Genomic DNA, 15,641 nt, shown 5'->3' with positions numbered 1-15,641 from the left:
AGAGAGGGGAGGGCACTTACCGCTCCTGACGAGTGCTTTCCCCAGATGAAGCAATTCAATATGAAGCAGATGCCGAAAACCACACCAGGGTACAGTGTTGCCGTCTGGGAGCAAGAAGGGTCAAGCTAAGGAGCTGCACCCAGTGTGGGGAAAAAGTTCTCAACCCCTCCTTGTCCTTTGGACTCAGCTCAAGTATCAGTCCTTCTAGAAAGAATTCCCTGATTCTTGCTATGCAGACTCCCTATTCTAGGCCCACTTAGATCTCTGAAATCAACCCTTCCTTGCTCTCATCCCACTCTGTAATTATAAATTTTTGCTACCTGATCAATGTCTGTGTATCTTCAAACAGACTGTGAGCTCCTTGGGAAGTGTCTATCCACCTGTTCTCTAATGTACTCCTATCACTTACAACACAGTAGCCATTCACTATATTTTTGTTGAGTAAGTGAATAAATAAAACTTTTACAAACATATTAAGGGTTTAATTGAGCCTTAGGGATGACAGATGCTGGGTTCTGAATATCCTGTCTCACATAATCCTCAATGCAGGTCTAGAAGGGAAAGATTAACATTATTTCTTTTAATGAAGACACTGAGGCTGAGCAATATTAAATGCCTCTCCCCTCAACCTTACACTGACTGTTGAGGGGGAAGCAAGGTACAAATCCAGGTGTCTGACTCCACAATATACCTACTGAGGTATCTTCTATTCAGCCAGAATCTCCTGGGCTGGAGTCCAGGCACAGGGAACCAAAGCTCCAGACTTATAGTGGAGCTTCCTCCTTGCTATGCTGTGACTACCAGACCAGAGACCACTGCGGCAGCCTGAGCATCCAGGTGGGTCATGACCACAATGCCCAAGGCCCTCTGCAAGCTGGCATTCAACTTCTATCGCCAGTTCCACCTTTGGCCCACTGTTCCTTGCACCCAACAGTTGGTCACTGTCTCTGCACGTTCCTATCCCTGGGTCTTTACATAGGTCTTCACCACTTCAGGGTATCTGCCTCCTGAGTGCTAGCAGTGTACCAAGGACTTTACGTGGAAAGTCTTTCCACCCATATGCAGTACAATTCTGACAGGTAAATGCAACTGTCCCCACTGGAGAGATGGAGAAACTGAGGCTCAGAAGCTAGTTAGTTATCAACTAAAGAAAGGACAGAGCCAGAACTAGGATCTAGGTAATTCCAGAACCTGGGGCCTCTCTACTGGCCGCTTCTGTGTGAAATCCTCCTCTTTAAGGTCCAGCTCAAATGTCATTCCCTCCCATCTTTTGTGTTCCCGCTTTACTCTGCTGTGCAGCAGGGACTTTGTCCTCATTTGCCTTCCTGGCTGAAATTTAGTGACTGGGGACTGTACTTGACACCAGGGGTAAACAGGAAAGAAAATTTCCAGGGAAGAAGGCAGGCACACACACAGACAGCAACATACAGAGCACTGCTGCACTCTGCAAGTACTGCTCCGCTCTTACCATGGCTCTGCCCGGGCTCCTCTGGAGCACCGAGGAGGACCCAAGGGCAGGATCTGGGGAGGCTGTGGCTTCCAGAGGAGTGGTGCTGGAGCTAAGACTGAAAGGATGAGGCAATACCAACGAGGGGAGGCCCAGGCAGAGGGGATGCCACAGGCAAGGGCAGAGGAGAGAAGGCAGCTGAGCTTCCACACTGCAGTGGGCTGCAGGTGCTCAGCTATGGGGAAGGGCAGAACCTTATGGGCAGCCAAGACAAGAGAGAGGCAAGAGGCCTGAACCTGGACCAGAGCCTTAGGGATGGAGAGGAGGGGATTCACAGAACATTTGGCAGGAAAATCCATACACCTGATGTCTGAGAAGAGGCATGGCATTATGGGGGAGGAAGTGGAGGGCAGCTTCCAGGGTTTCTGGCCTGGGCGCCTGGCTGAATGACAGGGCCACCAGATGCAAGGGGTGGTTTGGGGGAAGACATGGGGTTTGGTTCGGGACCTGTTGAGTGAGATCCTGGATGGTGTCTGAAGGGAGACCTTTCTAGGAAAGACTCAAACCAGGACAGGGGGGTGGTAGCTTTTATTCCTCTCTAGAACCCTGGCTCTTGGCACAGGGCGGTCTGAGAAAAATGCTTGACTCATCGAGAATTTGGAAACCTTTCTTTTTTCCTTTCAGAACAATCATCGTCACGGATTTTCTTTACTGTAGGCTTACTATGTGCCTGAGGCCTGGCACCTAGAGCTAACATGGCTTGAGCTCCCCTTGAGCTTTCCATAGCTGGGAACATGTTTCAGAATGCTGGACCTGGAGGCTTCTCTGAGTGTGGGCACCCAGGGTATTCCTGATCCTCTAAGGAATTTTTTTTTTTTTTTTTGAGGTGGAGTTTCATTGTGTCGCCCTCAGTGGAGTACTATGGCATCATAGCTCACAGCAACCTCAAACTCTTGGGCTCACGCAATTTTCTTGCCTCAGCTTCCCTAGTACCTGGGACTATAGGCACCTGCCACAACACCCAGCTATTTTTAGAGATGGGGTCTCGCTCTTGCTCAGGTGTCAAACCTGTGAACTCAGGCAATCCACCCACCTTGGCCTTCCAGAGTGCTGGATTACAGGCGTGAGCCACTGTGCCCGCCTCCTCTCAGGGTTTCACTTGCTTCTAGAAGCAGCAGCTCAGGGGTTCCTGGGAGGTGAGATCAACCCCTACACCCCCTCTGGTTTCTATGGTCTTTTCTACTGCCAAGTTCTCTCCTTACCCCCAGGAGGACAGAGAAGGGCAGGAGCTGTCCTCACTGAAGAGGAATAGAGGCACCAAAGTCTGGAAGACAGGCTGACAGTAACATGGACCTGGCCTCTTCTGTCCTTGGCAGCCAAGTCCCTCTTTACACTGTTCTCCCAGCAGCCCTGCTATTCTAAATCTATTATTCTGAACCCCCCAATTTCTTCTCTTACTTGAGCCATTGGACAATGTGGGCTAAAAATCACCTACATCCAAACCCCACATTTTACAGATGGGTCAATCAAGGCCCTAAGAGGTCGGGCTGCGAGCCTGTGGGCAAGAGCTCTGTATTCCTCCCCTGGGGCCTGTGTTCCTCCTGCTACGTCATGCTGCTGCTCAGACTTTTGGACCAAAACCCTCCACGGCTGCCTATGCTCTTCTTGCCTATGCTCTTCCTGTGCTGCCCAGGAAGAAGCTTCTTAGCTCCATACCAAATAGCAGGAGAGAGTTTAGAACACTTACACAGAAGGCTCCTTTCTTCCAGCGATGGCCTTTTAGAGTACGGTACAGACGGCCAGCAGAAAAGCCACCAAACACTCTGTGGGGAAATGGCAGAGATTCACACTAATGGGACCTGTTAGCTAGAGTGAAGGAGGTTAGTGCCAGCCCCCAGAAGCCCACTCAGACACACCTACCCCATGAACATGAACAGGAAACAGGCTGTAGTCATGAGGGCTCCCCGGCTAGAGGGTGACAGCATCCCCAGCATGGCCACAACTGTGGAGGGAGGCAGGGCAGGGTAGAGAAAGTCAGGGTGACTGACTGATGGGTCCTCAGATCCCTCTTGGATGGGCTGACCAGGACACTGGACAGAGGGGGCTAGATGAGGCTCCCTTCCCCTTTGGCCTCCACAACAGCACAGTCCCTTCCCTTCCACAGGAGACGACTAGTCTTGGTTGGGATTCAGTAGGTGCAACAGCTGCTGTGGCCAAATCTTATCTGCAGCTTCTGGTCCACAAAGCATTTGCAATGAGCCAGGTGCTGGGCTGAGTGCGCCACAAATGCCAGCTCACTGATTCTGCCTTACCAACTCTGCAAGGTGGTGATTAGTTTCCCCATTTCTCAGAGAGGGAAATTGAGGCTCACAGAGTGTAAGTGGCCTGTCCAAGGTATGACAGTGAGATACAAATTTAGGCAGACTGACTCCAGAGCCATCTAAAACCACTATATACTAGTAGGGTTTTTTTGTTTGTTTTGAAACAGAGCCTCAAGCTGTTGCCCTGGGTAGAGTGCCATGGCATCACACCTCACAACAACCTCCAACTCCTGGGCTTAAGTGATTCTCTTGCCTCAGCCTCCCAAGTAGCTGGGACTACAGGTGCCCACCACAATGCCTGGCTATTTTTTGGTTGTAGTTGTCATTATTGTTTGGTGGGCTCGGGTTGGATTCGAACCTACCAGCTCTAGTGTATGTGGCTGGCACCCTTAGCCGCTTGAGCTACAGGCACCGAGCCCTAGTAGGGTTTTTTAAGAAAAAGAAAAAAAAACATCTGATTCCAGTCCTACTCCTGGTATTGACTTTAGGTAAGTCACTTAACCTGTGACTATAAAAGGCCCTTCTCACTGCAGCGCTGTGTAGCTTCACTCAAGGATTGGACATGGTGGCTCTAAACAGTGCTGGGAAACTATGAGGAGAATCCTTCTCCTGGGCTCGGGCTGTTCCTGGGATGGAGAGCTGTCTGGCCCAGACACACTGATATGTCCACCTGGTTCCGAGAGCTTGACCCCCTTTTCCAGGAAGGGAAGCCTGTCTTCCTTTCCTTGAGGCAAAAAGAGGTGGCCGTGCCTCAGAATTAGGCCCACATGCCTCTGGGGACAGGCCCCCCCACACCCACTTAGCCCCGCTAAGCCCACTCACAGATGACGATGAGGATCATACAGAAGAGCTGAATGCCTGAGCCCAGCAGGGAGCTGAGGATCATGGGGTACTGGGGGGGCCTGAAGACATCGCCGTGCACCAGCTTCCACCCAGACTCCTCCATGGTATCTTCCTGCAGCAAAGGGCCAGAGAGTGAGGCTGCTGGCAGCTCCTCCAGGGACCATCCCCGAGGACCAAGGGCCCCTGACCTGGGCCGAGGGTCCCTCAAATGCCAACCAGCTCTGCTCTGAAACAGGAGTGTAAGTGATGAGAGGCCACCAACATGACACCTATGGCTGGAAAATCTCCCCCAAATTCCACAAACCAAGTACACAGGGAAATAATGTAAAATACATCAACACACTGAACGTAAACTGTAATAGTTCTTGAATGGTGAGATTTAGAAGCAATTATTTTTTTCTGATTATGAAAGAAATATGTATTCTTATTTGTATAATAAAAATAGGTAAAAATTTTTGGTATGTGGCATGAAATTGAAATAAACAAAAAGCAATAAATGTTTATTAAGGAAAAAAATCAGACCTGTAATCTTAGGATTCTGAGAGGCTAAATCAAGTGGATTACTTGAGGTCAGGAGTTCAAGACCATCCTGAGCAAGAATGACACCCTGTCTCTACGATAAATGGAAAAAAACTACCCAGCCATTGTGGCAGACACCTATATTCCCAGCTACTTGGGAGGCTGAGGCAAGAGGACTGTTCAAGCCCAAGAGTTTGAGGCTGCTATGAGCTATGATGCCATGGCACTCTACTCAAGGTGACAAAGAGAGACTGTCAAAAAAAAAAAGAAAGAAAGAGAATCAGATTACTGTATTAAAGCAAGTTGCCTGTTTTATAGTTCTTGATATGCACCACCGCTTTTCAGAAGACTACACTTGCATGGGTGATATGGAAGGTGCCTGATCTTGTGTTAACCTTGGCAATAATTGGTACTATTAAAAAAAAATCTGTGCTAACTTGATGGTCCAAATGGTCTTCTTAGAATCTTAAAATGACCTGAATTTTCAGGGGTTATTCCTGAGGTAAAAACAGTTCTTCACATGTTTATGGGCCAGGTATAGTTCCTTGTCTATAAACTCTCTGCTCATCATTACATTAGAGATTTCAGGGTTGTTTTTTTTTCTAAAGAGAATTTATACAAGTTCTTTCAACTATACTACTTTTTCCAAGTTTGTTGACAATTGTTTGCCACTTCATTATTCTGTTTTGTTTATGTATCTGACATGCAGAATAGTTTTTAAAATTTTAAGGTTACATCGATGAACTTCTCTTTCTGTGATTTTTTTCCATTGCTTTTATGCTTTGAAATTAGAAAGCTCATCCTCATCATTTTGGGTCATTAAAATTTTTTTCTCCTTCTCACATTCATGGGTTTTCCTCTATGAATGATAATACACACACACACACACCTTCCCAGTCTGTGAGGCCCTCCCTCTCCAAGTCCCTCCCCAGCCAAAACGTCGTACAATGTCATCCTCCTTGTTGTAGTTGGCGATGTCCTTCCGGAGGGTCCGGATGATAATCATGCTCAGGATGCCTAAAATAGACGGGGATGGAAAGGAAGAGTTGTGGGCACTCCAGCAGTCCTCTGTGCCCCGTGCCCTCCCAGGCTTGGTGTTTTGCTGGCATGTGTGGCTTCCTCCAATAGGAACTGGCTATCTAGCAATCTCAGGTCCTCTTCTGGGCAGAGCTCCATACCAGCTACCCAGGGAAGGGTACATGGAGGGTCACTCCTTAGCAGGGAAAGGGAAGGGCCACAAGGATGGGTAGGTGTAGCCAAAGGAGACCACTTTTTGTTTCAGGGAGAAAAACATCCCAGATCTTCCATGGCTTGGCCGACTTCTCCAGCCTCATCTTTCCCAGGTTCATTCTCACTCTACCTCTAGTTATTGGTTGCTTTTATAGTTACCGGTTCACAGTCTCATCCCTCTCTCATCTCTCTGCCTTTGCCCAGGCTACTCCCTTTGACTGAATGCTCACCTTGCCCTGACTGACTCATACTCATGCTTCAAGACTTACCCAGGACATTTCCAACTCTCAGCACCCCCAAATAGTTCAGTGATCCCCCACCCCCATTTGTACTTCCCTGTTTCCCTCTCTAGGCAGCAATATAGTTGTTAGGAGAATGAGCTGTATGACCTTGAGCTCACTTAACACTTTTAGGCTTCACTCATGAGGCATCAAGGATTGAGGTGTTTGTAAAGTGCTTAGCAGCTGGCCCGTTGGTCAATGTTCAATAAGCAGTAGCTATTATTATCTTCACTTTTCTTATGACACTGAAACAAACAGTATCATTCCACTTCTGCCCACCACCCTCTCCCCATCCAGCTTCTTACCAGGTTTATCTCATTGCAGGGGCGTGACCCCTGTTGGAAAAGTCTCTACCTGAGTCCCTGGATGATGGCTCCTCCTCCTCATTCAGAGAGGCCTTCACTAAAGTAGCCTTCACCCTTTCCTCAACTGTTATGAATTTGGTCATTCTGTTTATCTGCTTTGTAGCACTTATCCCTATGTGGAACTCTACTATTTACTTGCTTTTTTGTCTCTCTCCCACCACTAGAATACAGACTCTGAAGGCAGACATTGGGTTGGCTTATTCAACACCATACACCACACACCCGGCATCTGGCACAGAATGAGCAGCATCCAACTCTCGCTGAATCAACAAATGTGTCCATGTGCAGGTAGATGGCTCAGTCACTGAATCTTGCCCTGTCCTTTGCACCCTTCAACTCACAGGTCTCTTACCTGACAGGAAGAAGACCACTACAACGGAGTTAATGATAGAAAACCAGTGGATCTGCACGTCGCTCATGGTTAAGTAAGTGTCCCAGCGAGAGGCCCATTTGATGTCACTTTCCTGGCAAGTGGGAGAAAGCACCTAGAGTTAGGACTCTGCTGGAGAATTCTGGCCCGACCAGAATCCTCCTCCACTGACTGGGGGCTCCAGTCCTACTCACCTCCCAGTGTACAGAGTAGGTGAAGTAAAGCTGATTCTCCTTGGTGGGGTCAATTTCTTGGGGCGAGGAGTTGGTACCCTCAGGCAGGGTGCACGAACTCTTCTCATCTGCTTTGAGATCTGTGAGAGACAGAGAGTCTGTCTGTTCCTGTGGTGGCCAGTAACACTATGGAAGGGGCGTTCCAGGGAGTACCCTTGAGGCTGGCTGCTACTAGGACCTTGGCTTCCAGGCTCTAAGTGGAGATTGGGAACATAGTGGGCAAAAAATGGATTTAAAAAATTAAGCCAGGTGTGGTGTCTCATACATGTAAACCTAGCACCTTGGGAGGCCAAGGTGGGAGGATGACTTGAGGCCAGGAGTTCATGACCAGCCAGGACAACAAGCAAAACCACATTTCTACAAAAAATAAAAAATAGCTGGGCACAGTGGTGTGCCGGCCCCAGCTACTTGAGAGGCTGAGGCAGGAGGATTGCTTAAACTCAGTTCAAGGTTGCAGTGATCTATGATTGCACCACTGCATTCTAGCCCATGTGATATAGCTTTACCCTGTCTTTAAAAAGCAAAATCAAAAAACCCCCTCTCCTCAACAATCCTAGCTCACAACCTTAAACTCTTGGGTTCAAGTGATTCTCTTGCCTCCGTCTACCAAGTAGATGGGACTACAGACGTATGCCACAATGCCTGGATAATTTTGTCTGTTTTTGGTAGAGACAAGGTCTCACTTCTGCTCAGGTTGGTCTTGAACTCGCGAGCTCAAGGAATCCATTTACCTGCTTTGACCTCCCAGAGTGCTAGGATTATAGACATGAGCCACCATGCCTAGCCTACAACAAAAATTACATTCTCCAGCACTCTGACCTTAGGGGCCGCAGAGAGGCCTGTGCATGGGAAAGGAAGGGGTTTGAGTCTGAGTTCCTCCTTTAGTCAATCAATCTCCCTTCATTACACTCAAATATTGACTTACTCATTCAGTCAGTCCCATTCAACACATAAATCACTACTGATTCATTCCATCATGTTTACTCATCTCCAAAGTCCCAGCACTTTAGTAATTCAATCACTCAGATGCTTTCTCCATTCATTTCCTCATGTTTATCCTGTCATCTGTCCATTCATTCGGGTAACTACAATAAACACCAACTATGTGCCAGGTACTATGCTGAGTGCTAGAGACAAAATGGTGAGGAAAGGCAATGGAGACTCTAAACTTTCAAAGAGCCAGTAGGGGAGCAGATGACCTCAAAGCTGTCATGTACACAAATGCAGAACTGTGCTCAAGACACTCAGAGCAGGAGATGCAGTGTGGTGCTATTAAAGTATAGGATCTATGTTTAAGCCGTCTGTGTACAATTTTGTTTGAAAAGTAGGTTACCTAGCTTGTAAAAAAAGAAAAGTCAGAAAACCACCACCATGGGTGGGCCTACTGCTTAACTGTGGTGAGCAAGGGCTGGCAGGTGAGGTAAAGCTGGACCAGGTTCTCTAAGGCCCAGCAGGACTCAGCTGGGCTCCCAAACTGAAGAAAGATGGCTGATCCTGGACAAATTCTAGTCTCTGTCAATAACACAGAGGGAAAGAAACAAAGAAGACTGCTGCCCAACAGCTCTGTCTTGGAACTTGCCCCTTGTTTTTCAACCCAGAATGTGGTGGCTGGTTCTTCTGAAAAGGCTCCACAAAGCCCCAACTTGCTGTCTAGATTTGGCCATGTCACTAACCTCTCGGAGCCTCTCGTTTCTTGCTGTAATCACTACATATTTACCTCCTATGGATGCCGGGAAAGGGTAAACTAGGAAGGTATCCAGCCCATGCCACAGCAGACATTAGATGTCAGCTCTCCCCTCACCACCACCTTCTCTAACAGGAATTCTGTGACCCTACCTTGGCTGGACCCATCAGCTATACTTGAGCCTATCAGCCAGCTCAGGAATGAGAAGACCCTGGGTGTGGCAGCCCAGGCCCATCCAGCCCTGCCCCTCTGGTCACACCTCCCCACTCACCCTCCAGCCTGATGCTCTGGGGAATCACCTCGAAGCGGACGACACGGTATGTGTGCTCCTGGTCCTCTTCCATGTCCTCGCGGTGGTAGTAAAGGATGAATGAGAGGTGATTGTGCAGGTAGATCTAAAACGGAGCAACAGAGAACAGAACAGCTGACAGCCAAGAGACAAGAGTAAAGCACTCAGGGAGGGTGGCGCCTGTGGCTCAGTGAGTAGGGCGCCTGTCCCATGTGCCGGAGGTGGCGGGTTCAAACCCAGCCCTGGCCAAAAAAAAAAAAAAAAGCACTCAGGGAGACTACGGGGGTCAGTCCCTCCTCCTACCAGCATGCCTGGCTGTACCAACCTTCAAAAACGCTTTTCTCTTCATATCACTGCCCTGTTCAGAAACCCTCAAGGGCTCCCTAGAGCTTAACAGATAAAATTCTCTTAGCTTGGCATTTAAGGCCTTCCAGCATCTGACTCTAACATATCAGGATGTCATCGTCTTCTAAGTCATGTTAACTCTTTGGCTTCCCAGATCCTCCCTACTTTGCATCTCTGTTTACTACATTCATTCCAATAAGAATGCCATCCCCCAATTCAACACTTCAGTAAAAACCTACTTATTTTCAAGGCCCACTTTCTCTGTGACAACCTGAACTCCACTGGCACTACAGTCAGTGGGAGGTGACTGGTACTTAAGATGCAGGCTCTTACATTGTCAGTTCTCTTCCCAATTAAAACAGAAGCTCTTGGGTGGTGCCTGTGGCTCAAAGGAGTAGGGCACCAGCCTCATATGCCAGAGGTGGTGGGTTCCAATCCCGCCCTGGCCAAAAAAAAAAAACTGCAACAAAAAATAAAAAATAAAACAGAAGCTCTTTAAGGACATGAGCTGTGCTTCAAAAGAAATGTTTTACCTTTTATTTCCTAAGTAATATGTGTTCAGTTTAGAAAATCAGGTAAGTAAAGATCACAGTTATAATCATCATCATTAGCTTACTCCCAGGGGCTGTGCTATGAAGTACTCACACAGACAATCTGATTTTCTCTACATAACAACTCCAGAGGGTGGCCATGCTTATCACACACATCTATAAACAAGGAATCACAGGCTCACAGTCACCCAGTAAGTGGTAGAGGCAGGACTCAAACCCTGAGAGCCTACATCTTCTTGACCACTACTCAACTCTCCTCCATGAACCTGGAAAGGGGTGATGATGTCCCAGAATTTTTTTAAGGAATCTGACTTTTTAGGGATTGTGCCTTGTCCTTGTAGCATCTACCAGGGCCTTGCCCAAAGCACTCAGACCTCTGACAGACTATCGTGCCCAAGGAAACCAGAAGAAACTGGCCTTGGCCAATCCATGTATTCCTGTATTGCAAGCCTACAGCTGAATGTTTTCCCCTTCCCTGTGGCCCCACGGTTCATGACTTGTGAAGTGTGGCTCCCCAACCCTGACAGCACACCAAAGATACTATACCTTGTTGACATCTGTGAAGCCAAGCCGGTAGCCATGTTCAAACTGCACATCTTTTTCCTTCTTCTTGTCATCGCTGTCTCGGTTGGAATACAGCTCCAGTCGGGTGGCCACAGGCAGATTGTCAGCAATGCTGGAAACCCAAGTCCCCGCTCAGTCCCTCTGGACTGCCTCTCCCATCAGTGCCCTCCTGCATGTGAATTTGAGGCCAACAGGGTGCAGAGGACAACTTACAGATGGACATAGTAGTCTTCTGTGATCCGCTCGGCCACGAGCCGGCTCTGCTCCACTGACAGGGTCACTGGCTTGTTGGACTGGCCACACAGAACTTCACATTTCTTCTCACTGTTCATGAGAACCTGGAAAGGGGTGTTGACAATCCGATCCCCTCTCAGCACCTCTCCTGCCATAAGAGAGACAGATCCAAGCTCAGAGCTTCAGCCCTGAGGTTGCTGAGGTCAGCAGAGTCACAGAAACGCAGGATTGCAGAACAGACTGGACTTCCAAGGGCTTGAGCAGTACCCCAGCCTGGCAGTCAATGCCTTACCCCAGCTGTTCCTATGGAGCTGGCTAGCTAACCCCCACATGTTGCCTGTCCTTTCTCCTTTGTGCTCTAGCACCACTGGATCCTTCAGTGCTCATCAAACATGCCACACCTTTCCATGCAGCTGGCCCTTAATCACTTCCTTTGCCTGAAGTGCCATTCCCTGCCCAGCGCTCTTGGCTGCAAGCTCAGCTTCCATTTCTCTCTCTCCAGTTAAGCCCTTCTTGACCTCTTCAGGGCAAAATTATCACTCTCTCCTCTAATTTCCCTCTGTCCAGAGGAAGCACCAGGCAGTCAAGTGAGAAGGCTCCAACTCCAGGCCTCCTGCTACTGTACCTTGCCTCTTTCACTAAGTAGCTTAGCAGTCAATGAGCCTCAACGTCCTCATCTGTAAAATGCAATAATAATAGCACCCACATCTCAGGGTTATAGTGAGAAATAAAGGAGTTAATCCAAATAAGGTACCAGGCCAAGTGAAGACAGGCAACAAATACTAATTTTAGCATCAGTACCTTTTCATATGTTAATGATATTACTTTGATCAATGTTCTGATATATTTATGTGTCTAGCTCTCTAAGGTAGACTGTTTATTATTTATCCCTGTGTCTTCAGATCCTGCTTCAGGCAGTGACGGAAGCAGGGTGATAAGCACGGTGAATCCAGCACCTGAGATTTTTATCCAAAACATCTTTTTACTTATACAGGCATGTCCCTTGTATACCTGTGGCTTCAGAGTAACCTGCTGCCAGACCTCATGCTAACAGGCACTGAGCAGTTAGGGACTGTCAACTCACCCGATGGTACTTTCTTTCTGAGCCATTCAACAAGTGATTTTACTATGAAACTCATGCAAGCTGAAGGAGACCAACCAGAGCCAACATGCAGAACTGACACTTCCACGTGCACTTGGTTTAACAGCGGTGGACCCTCTAGATATGGCACTGTCTGTCTAGTCTTCTAGTCATTCATTCATTTACTCATGATCATGTACTGGGGTACCTACCATGTGCCAGGCCCGGAAGATACAAAGTTGATTATACATAGTCTTAGAGCTTATGGTCTAGTGGAAGGACAGACTGTGATTGAAAGCCAAAAAATGAGAATTTATGGTATAACTTTCTGAAGACATGGGGCAGTCGGTTTAAGAAAGCTTCCCTGAAGAAATGGTACTTGAATGAGCTCTAAAGGAAGAGAAAAAGTTGACCAGGTCAAAAGATAGGGGAAGAACATTCTAGACAGAGAATAGTATGTGCAAAGGCTCTGTGGGAAGTAGTAAACTTAAGAGCCTATGTGGCTGTCGTGCAAAGAGCTTGGCAGAATGACTGGGTGAGCTGGAGAGATGGGCCAGAGCTGGTCCTCAGGGGCCCTGTGGGCCACACATAGTTCGATCTTTATCTAGAAAGCAACAAAAGCCAATGAAGGCTTCTGACAAGGAGGGGAAACACTTACCTGATTCTGGTTACAAAAAGGTCACTCTGGCTATCTTAAGAAGAAAACAAAAGAAGCAAGAAACTGGCTGGGAGTGATGGCAGTCAGTCATGCAAATGAGTGATGCTGGTGGGTAGAATAGAGAGTGGTGAGGATGGAGAAGAGGACCCAGATCCAGGAGCTACTGAGAAACAGAAACCTAGGGAATCTGGTGCCGACTGGATACAAGGGATGAGTGAGGGTGTTGCATGTTAGGAAGACCCTGAGATTTCCACAACCAGGTTCTAGGTGGGAAAACAAAGAATAGCAAATTCAGATGGAAGACATTTTGTTTTGACATGTCAAGTAGGCAGTGAGGCTCAGAGGAAAGGTCAGGGCAGAGGTAAAGCTGTGAGTTGTGGGTACACAGATGGTAAGTGGCAGGGCCATGAGCTGTGTTGCTGTAGGGGCAGCACTCTGCTTTGCAAAACAGACCTGTCAAGTGATGCTTCAAGCGCGGATGAGGCCACCCAGGAGAGGGAGAGGGTAAGGAGGGGCCTGGATGAAGGCCTCCTCCCCTCTGCCCTGTTTTAGAAGCCTGCAATGTAGGTGAATGTGCAAAACCCAGGCATGGACTGGCCTGTTAAGAGCAAGGACATGATAAGACATCTGCATAGTCTACGGCTGAAATGTATTTCACAGACAACAAAGCTGAGGATGACAGAGGATAGTGGCTTGCCCTTGACTATGAAGGGCTGTGGTAAAACTGACCCTTGGGCTCTTTCCTCTAAACCTCATCTACATGCCCACTTCTCTGGTCAAAAAAGATCTTGCTTGAGGGGAGGAACAACAATAGAGAAGGCAAAAGGGCTACAGACCAAGTAGGGTGGTATCACTTCTTGATATTTAGAAATTAAATTTAATCCAAAAAAGAGGAATGGCTGGTCAGGAATGGCTCATTTCTAATACGGAAGTATTCCTTTTAGCAGTGAGCAAGAAGCCATAGACGTGGACCCTTTAAGAGAGCCTGATGTTATATTCCAGATCATGTGCCACAGCATACCCCATGACACGAGCGCTCCATCCACGTGACAACCACGAGCACTTCCCTCAGACAGCCCACATGAGCCTTCCCAGAGAAGGCAGCCTGGGACCACAGAAAGAACTCTGGCTTTAGAGCAAACAAATTGGGGTTAAATCTCAACTCCTCTACCATGTGACCCTGAACGAGTCTTTTTTTTTTTTTGGAGATGGTTACTATGTTGCCCTCGGTAGAGTGTCCTAGTGTCACAGCTGGCAGCAACCTCAAACTCTTGGGCTTAAGCAATTCTCTTGCCTCAGCCTCCCAAGTAGCTGGGACTACAGGCACCTGCCACAACACCTGGCTATTTTTTTGTTGCAGTTGTCATTGTTGATTTTCACTGGCCTGGGCTGGGTTTGAACCTGCCAGCCTTGGTGTATGTGGCTGGCATCCTACCCACTGAGCTACAGGTGCCACCCCCTAAACCAGTCTTTCAAATCCTTGAGGCTGCTGTTCCCTCTACTATGAAATGAAGAGTGATCATACTCTGTAACTCTGTACTCTTTACAGCTTACAGTTACAGAGTATGACAAGCTGTTCTTATAGTTTACAGAGTTACTATAAGCCTCAAGGAAGACAGTGCACAGAGTGTGAGGCTTCAGAGTATGGACTCTGGAGCCAGGCCCCAGGGCTTTGCCACTCACTAGATGAGTGACCTAGGGCAAATGACTTCACCTCTTTGTGTCTCACTTCCCTGGTCTGTAACAAGGAGATATTAAGAGAATCTACCTCACTTCTATAACAAGGAGATAGTAAGAGAATCTACCTCACTTCCCTGGTCTATAACAAGGAGATAGTAAGCAACAACTGGTGCTGCTCAGTTGTGAGAATTAAATGAGTTGAAACAGAAATGCTTATAATAGCACCCAGCTTATAGGAAGAACCTTATAAGCATTGATGGTGGTGGTGATGATGATGATGGTGATAATGTAAAGTTTTTACTTTACATTGTAATGACTGGTTTACAATCCAAAAGACATTCAATCAAGGATTTTTTTGCTCCACTTAGGACATTAACGTTTCCCAAATGCCTACTATATGTCAGGTTCTGGGCTAGAAGTTGAGAAGAGAAAGGAATATAAGACATAATCCCTTGAGTCAAGAAGCCCCTAGGCCATGAAAGGAAACACTACCCAAAAATAGAAATGCAAGCTCAGCGCCTGTAGTTTAGAGGCTAGGGCTCCAGCCACATACACCTGGGCTGGCAGGTTCGAACCCAGCCTGGGCCTGTCGAAACAATGACAACTACAACAAAAAAACAGCTGGCCATTGTGGTGGGTGCCTGTAGTTCCAGCTACTTGGGAGGCTGAGGCAAGAGAATTACTTAAGCCCAAGAGTTAAAGGTTGCTGTGAGCTGGGACGCCACAGCACTCTATCAAGGGCAACAAAGTGAGACTCTGTCTCAACCTCCACCCCCCCAAACCAGAAATGCAACATGGCAAGATGACATCTATACACAGAAGTCTCCATTTCTATGAGGCAGGAACATTCCTCAGCTTCATGGAAAATTGAGCAGAGATCCAAAGAGGTTAAGATCATCCAGTATCACACTGAAGTGTGTCTAACTGTAGAGCCTTGGGTTGCCAA

The 15,641-nt window shown here is 47.7% G+C and overlaps 1 protein-coding gene across 4 annotated transcripts in view; it reads right to left on the bottom strand.

Moving 5' to 3' along the window:
* Window positions 1-15,641, bottom strand: part of TM9SF4 (transmembrane 9 superfamily member 4) — a 52,694-nt gene that overhangs the window by 11,847 nt on the left and 25,206 nt on the right. For 3 of the 4 annotated variants that reach the window (XM_053573591.1, XM_053573593.1, XM_053573590.1), the window contains exons 4-13: window positions 11,256-11,424; window positions 11,025-11,154; window positions 9,565-9,688; window positions 7,571-7,689; window positions 7,359-7,470; window positions 6,077-6,147; window positions 4,591-4,723; window positions 3,368-3,449; window positions 3,195-3,270; window positions 21-104 (exon numbers count right to left, since the gene is read on the bottom strand). In XM_053573591.1, coding sequence (XP_053429566.1) covers window positions 21-104; window positions 3,195-3,270; window positions 3,368-3,449; window positions 4,591-4,723; window positions 6,077-6,147; window positions 7,359-7,470; window positions 7,571-7,689; window positions 9,565-9,688; window positions 11,025-11,154; window positions 11,256-11,424 — 1,100 coding nt within the window. The remainder of the gene's footprint in view (window positions 1-20; window positions 105-3,194; window positions 3,271-3,367; window positions 3,450-4,590; window positions 4,724-6,076; window positions 6,148-7,358; window positions 7,471-7,570; window positions 7,690-9,564; window positions 9,689-11,024; window positions 11,155-11,255; window positions 11,425-15,641) is intronic. The other variant, XM_053573592.1, reaches the window with a different exon arrangement.

Source organism: Nycticebus coucang, chromosome 21, assembly GCF_027406575.1.
Source record: "Nycticebus coucang isolate mNycCou1 chromosome 21, mNycCou1.pri, whole genome shotgun sequence".
In the NCBI taxonomy this organism is placed as follows: Eukaryota; Metazoa; Chordata; class Mammalia; order Primates; family Lorisidae; genus Nycticebus; species Nycticebus coucang.
Note: the sequence above shows the minus strand (reverse complement) of the source record. Positions and strands in the feature narration are given on the sequence as shown.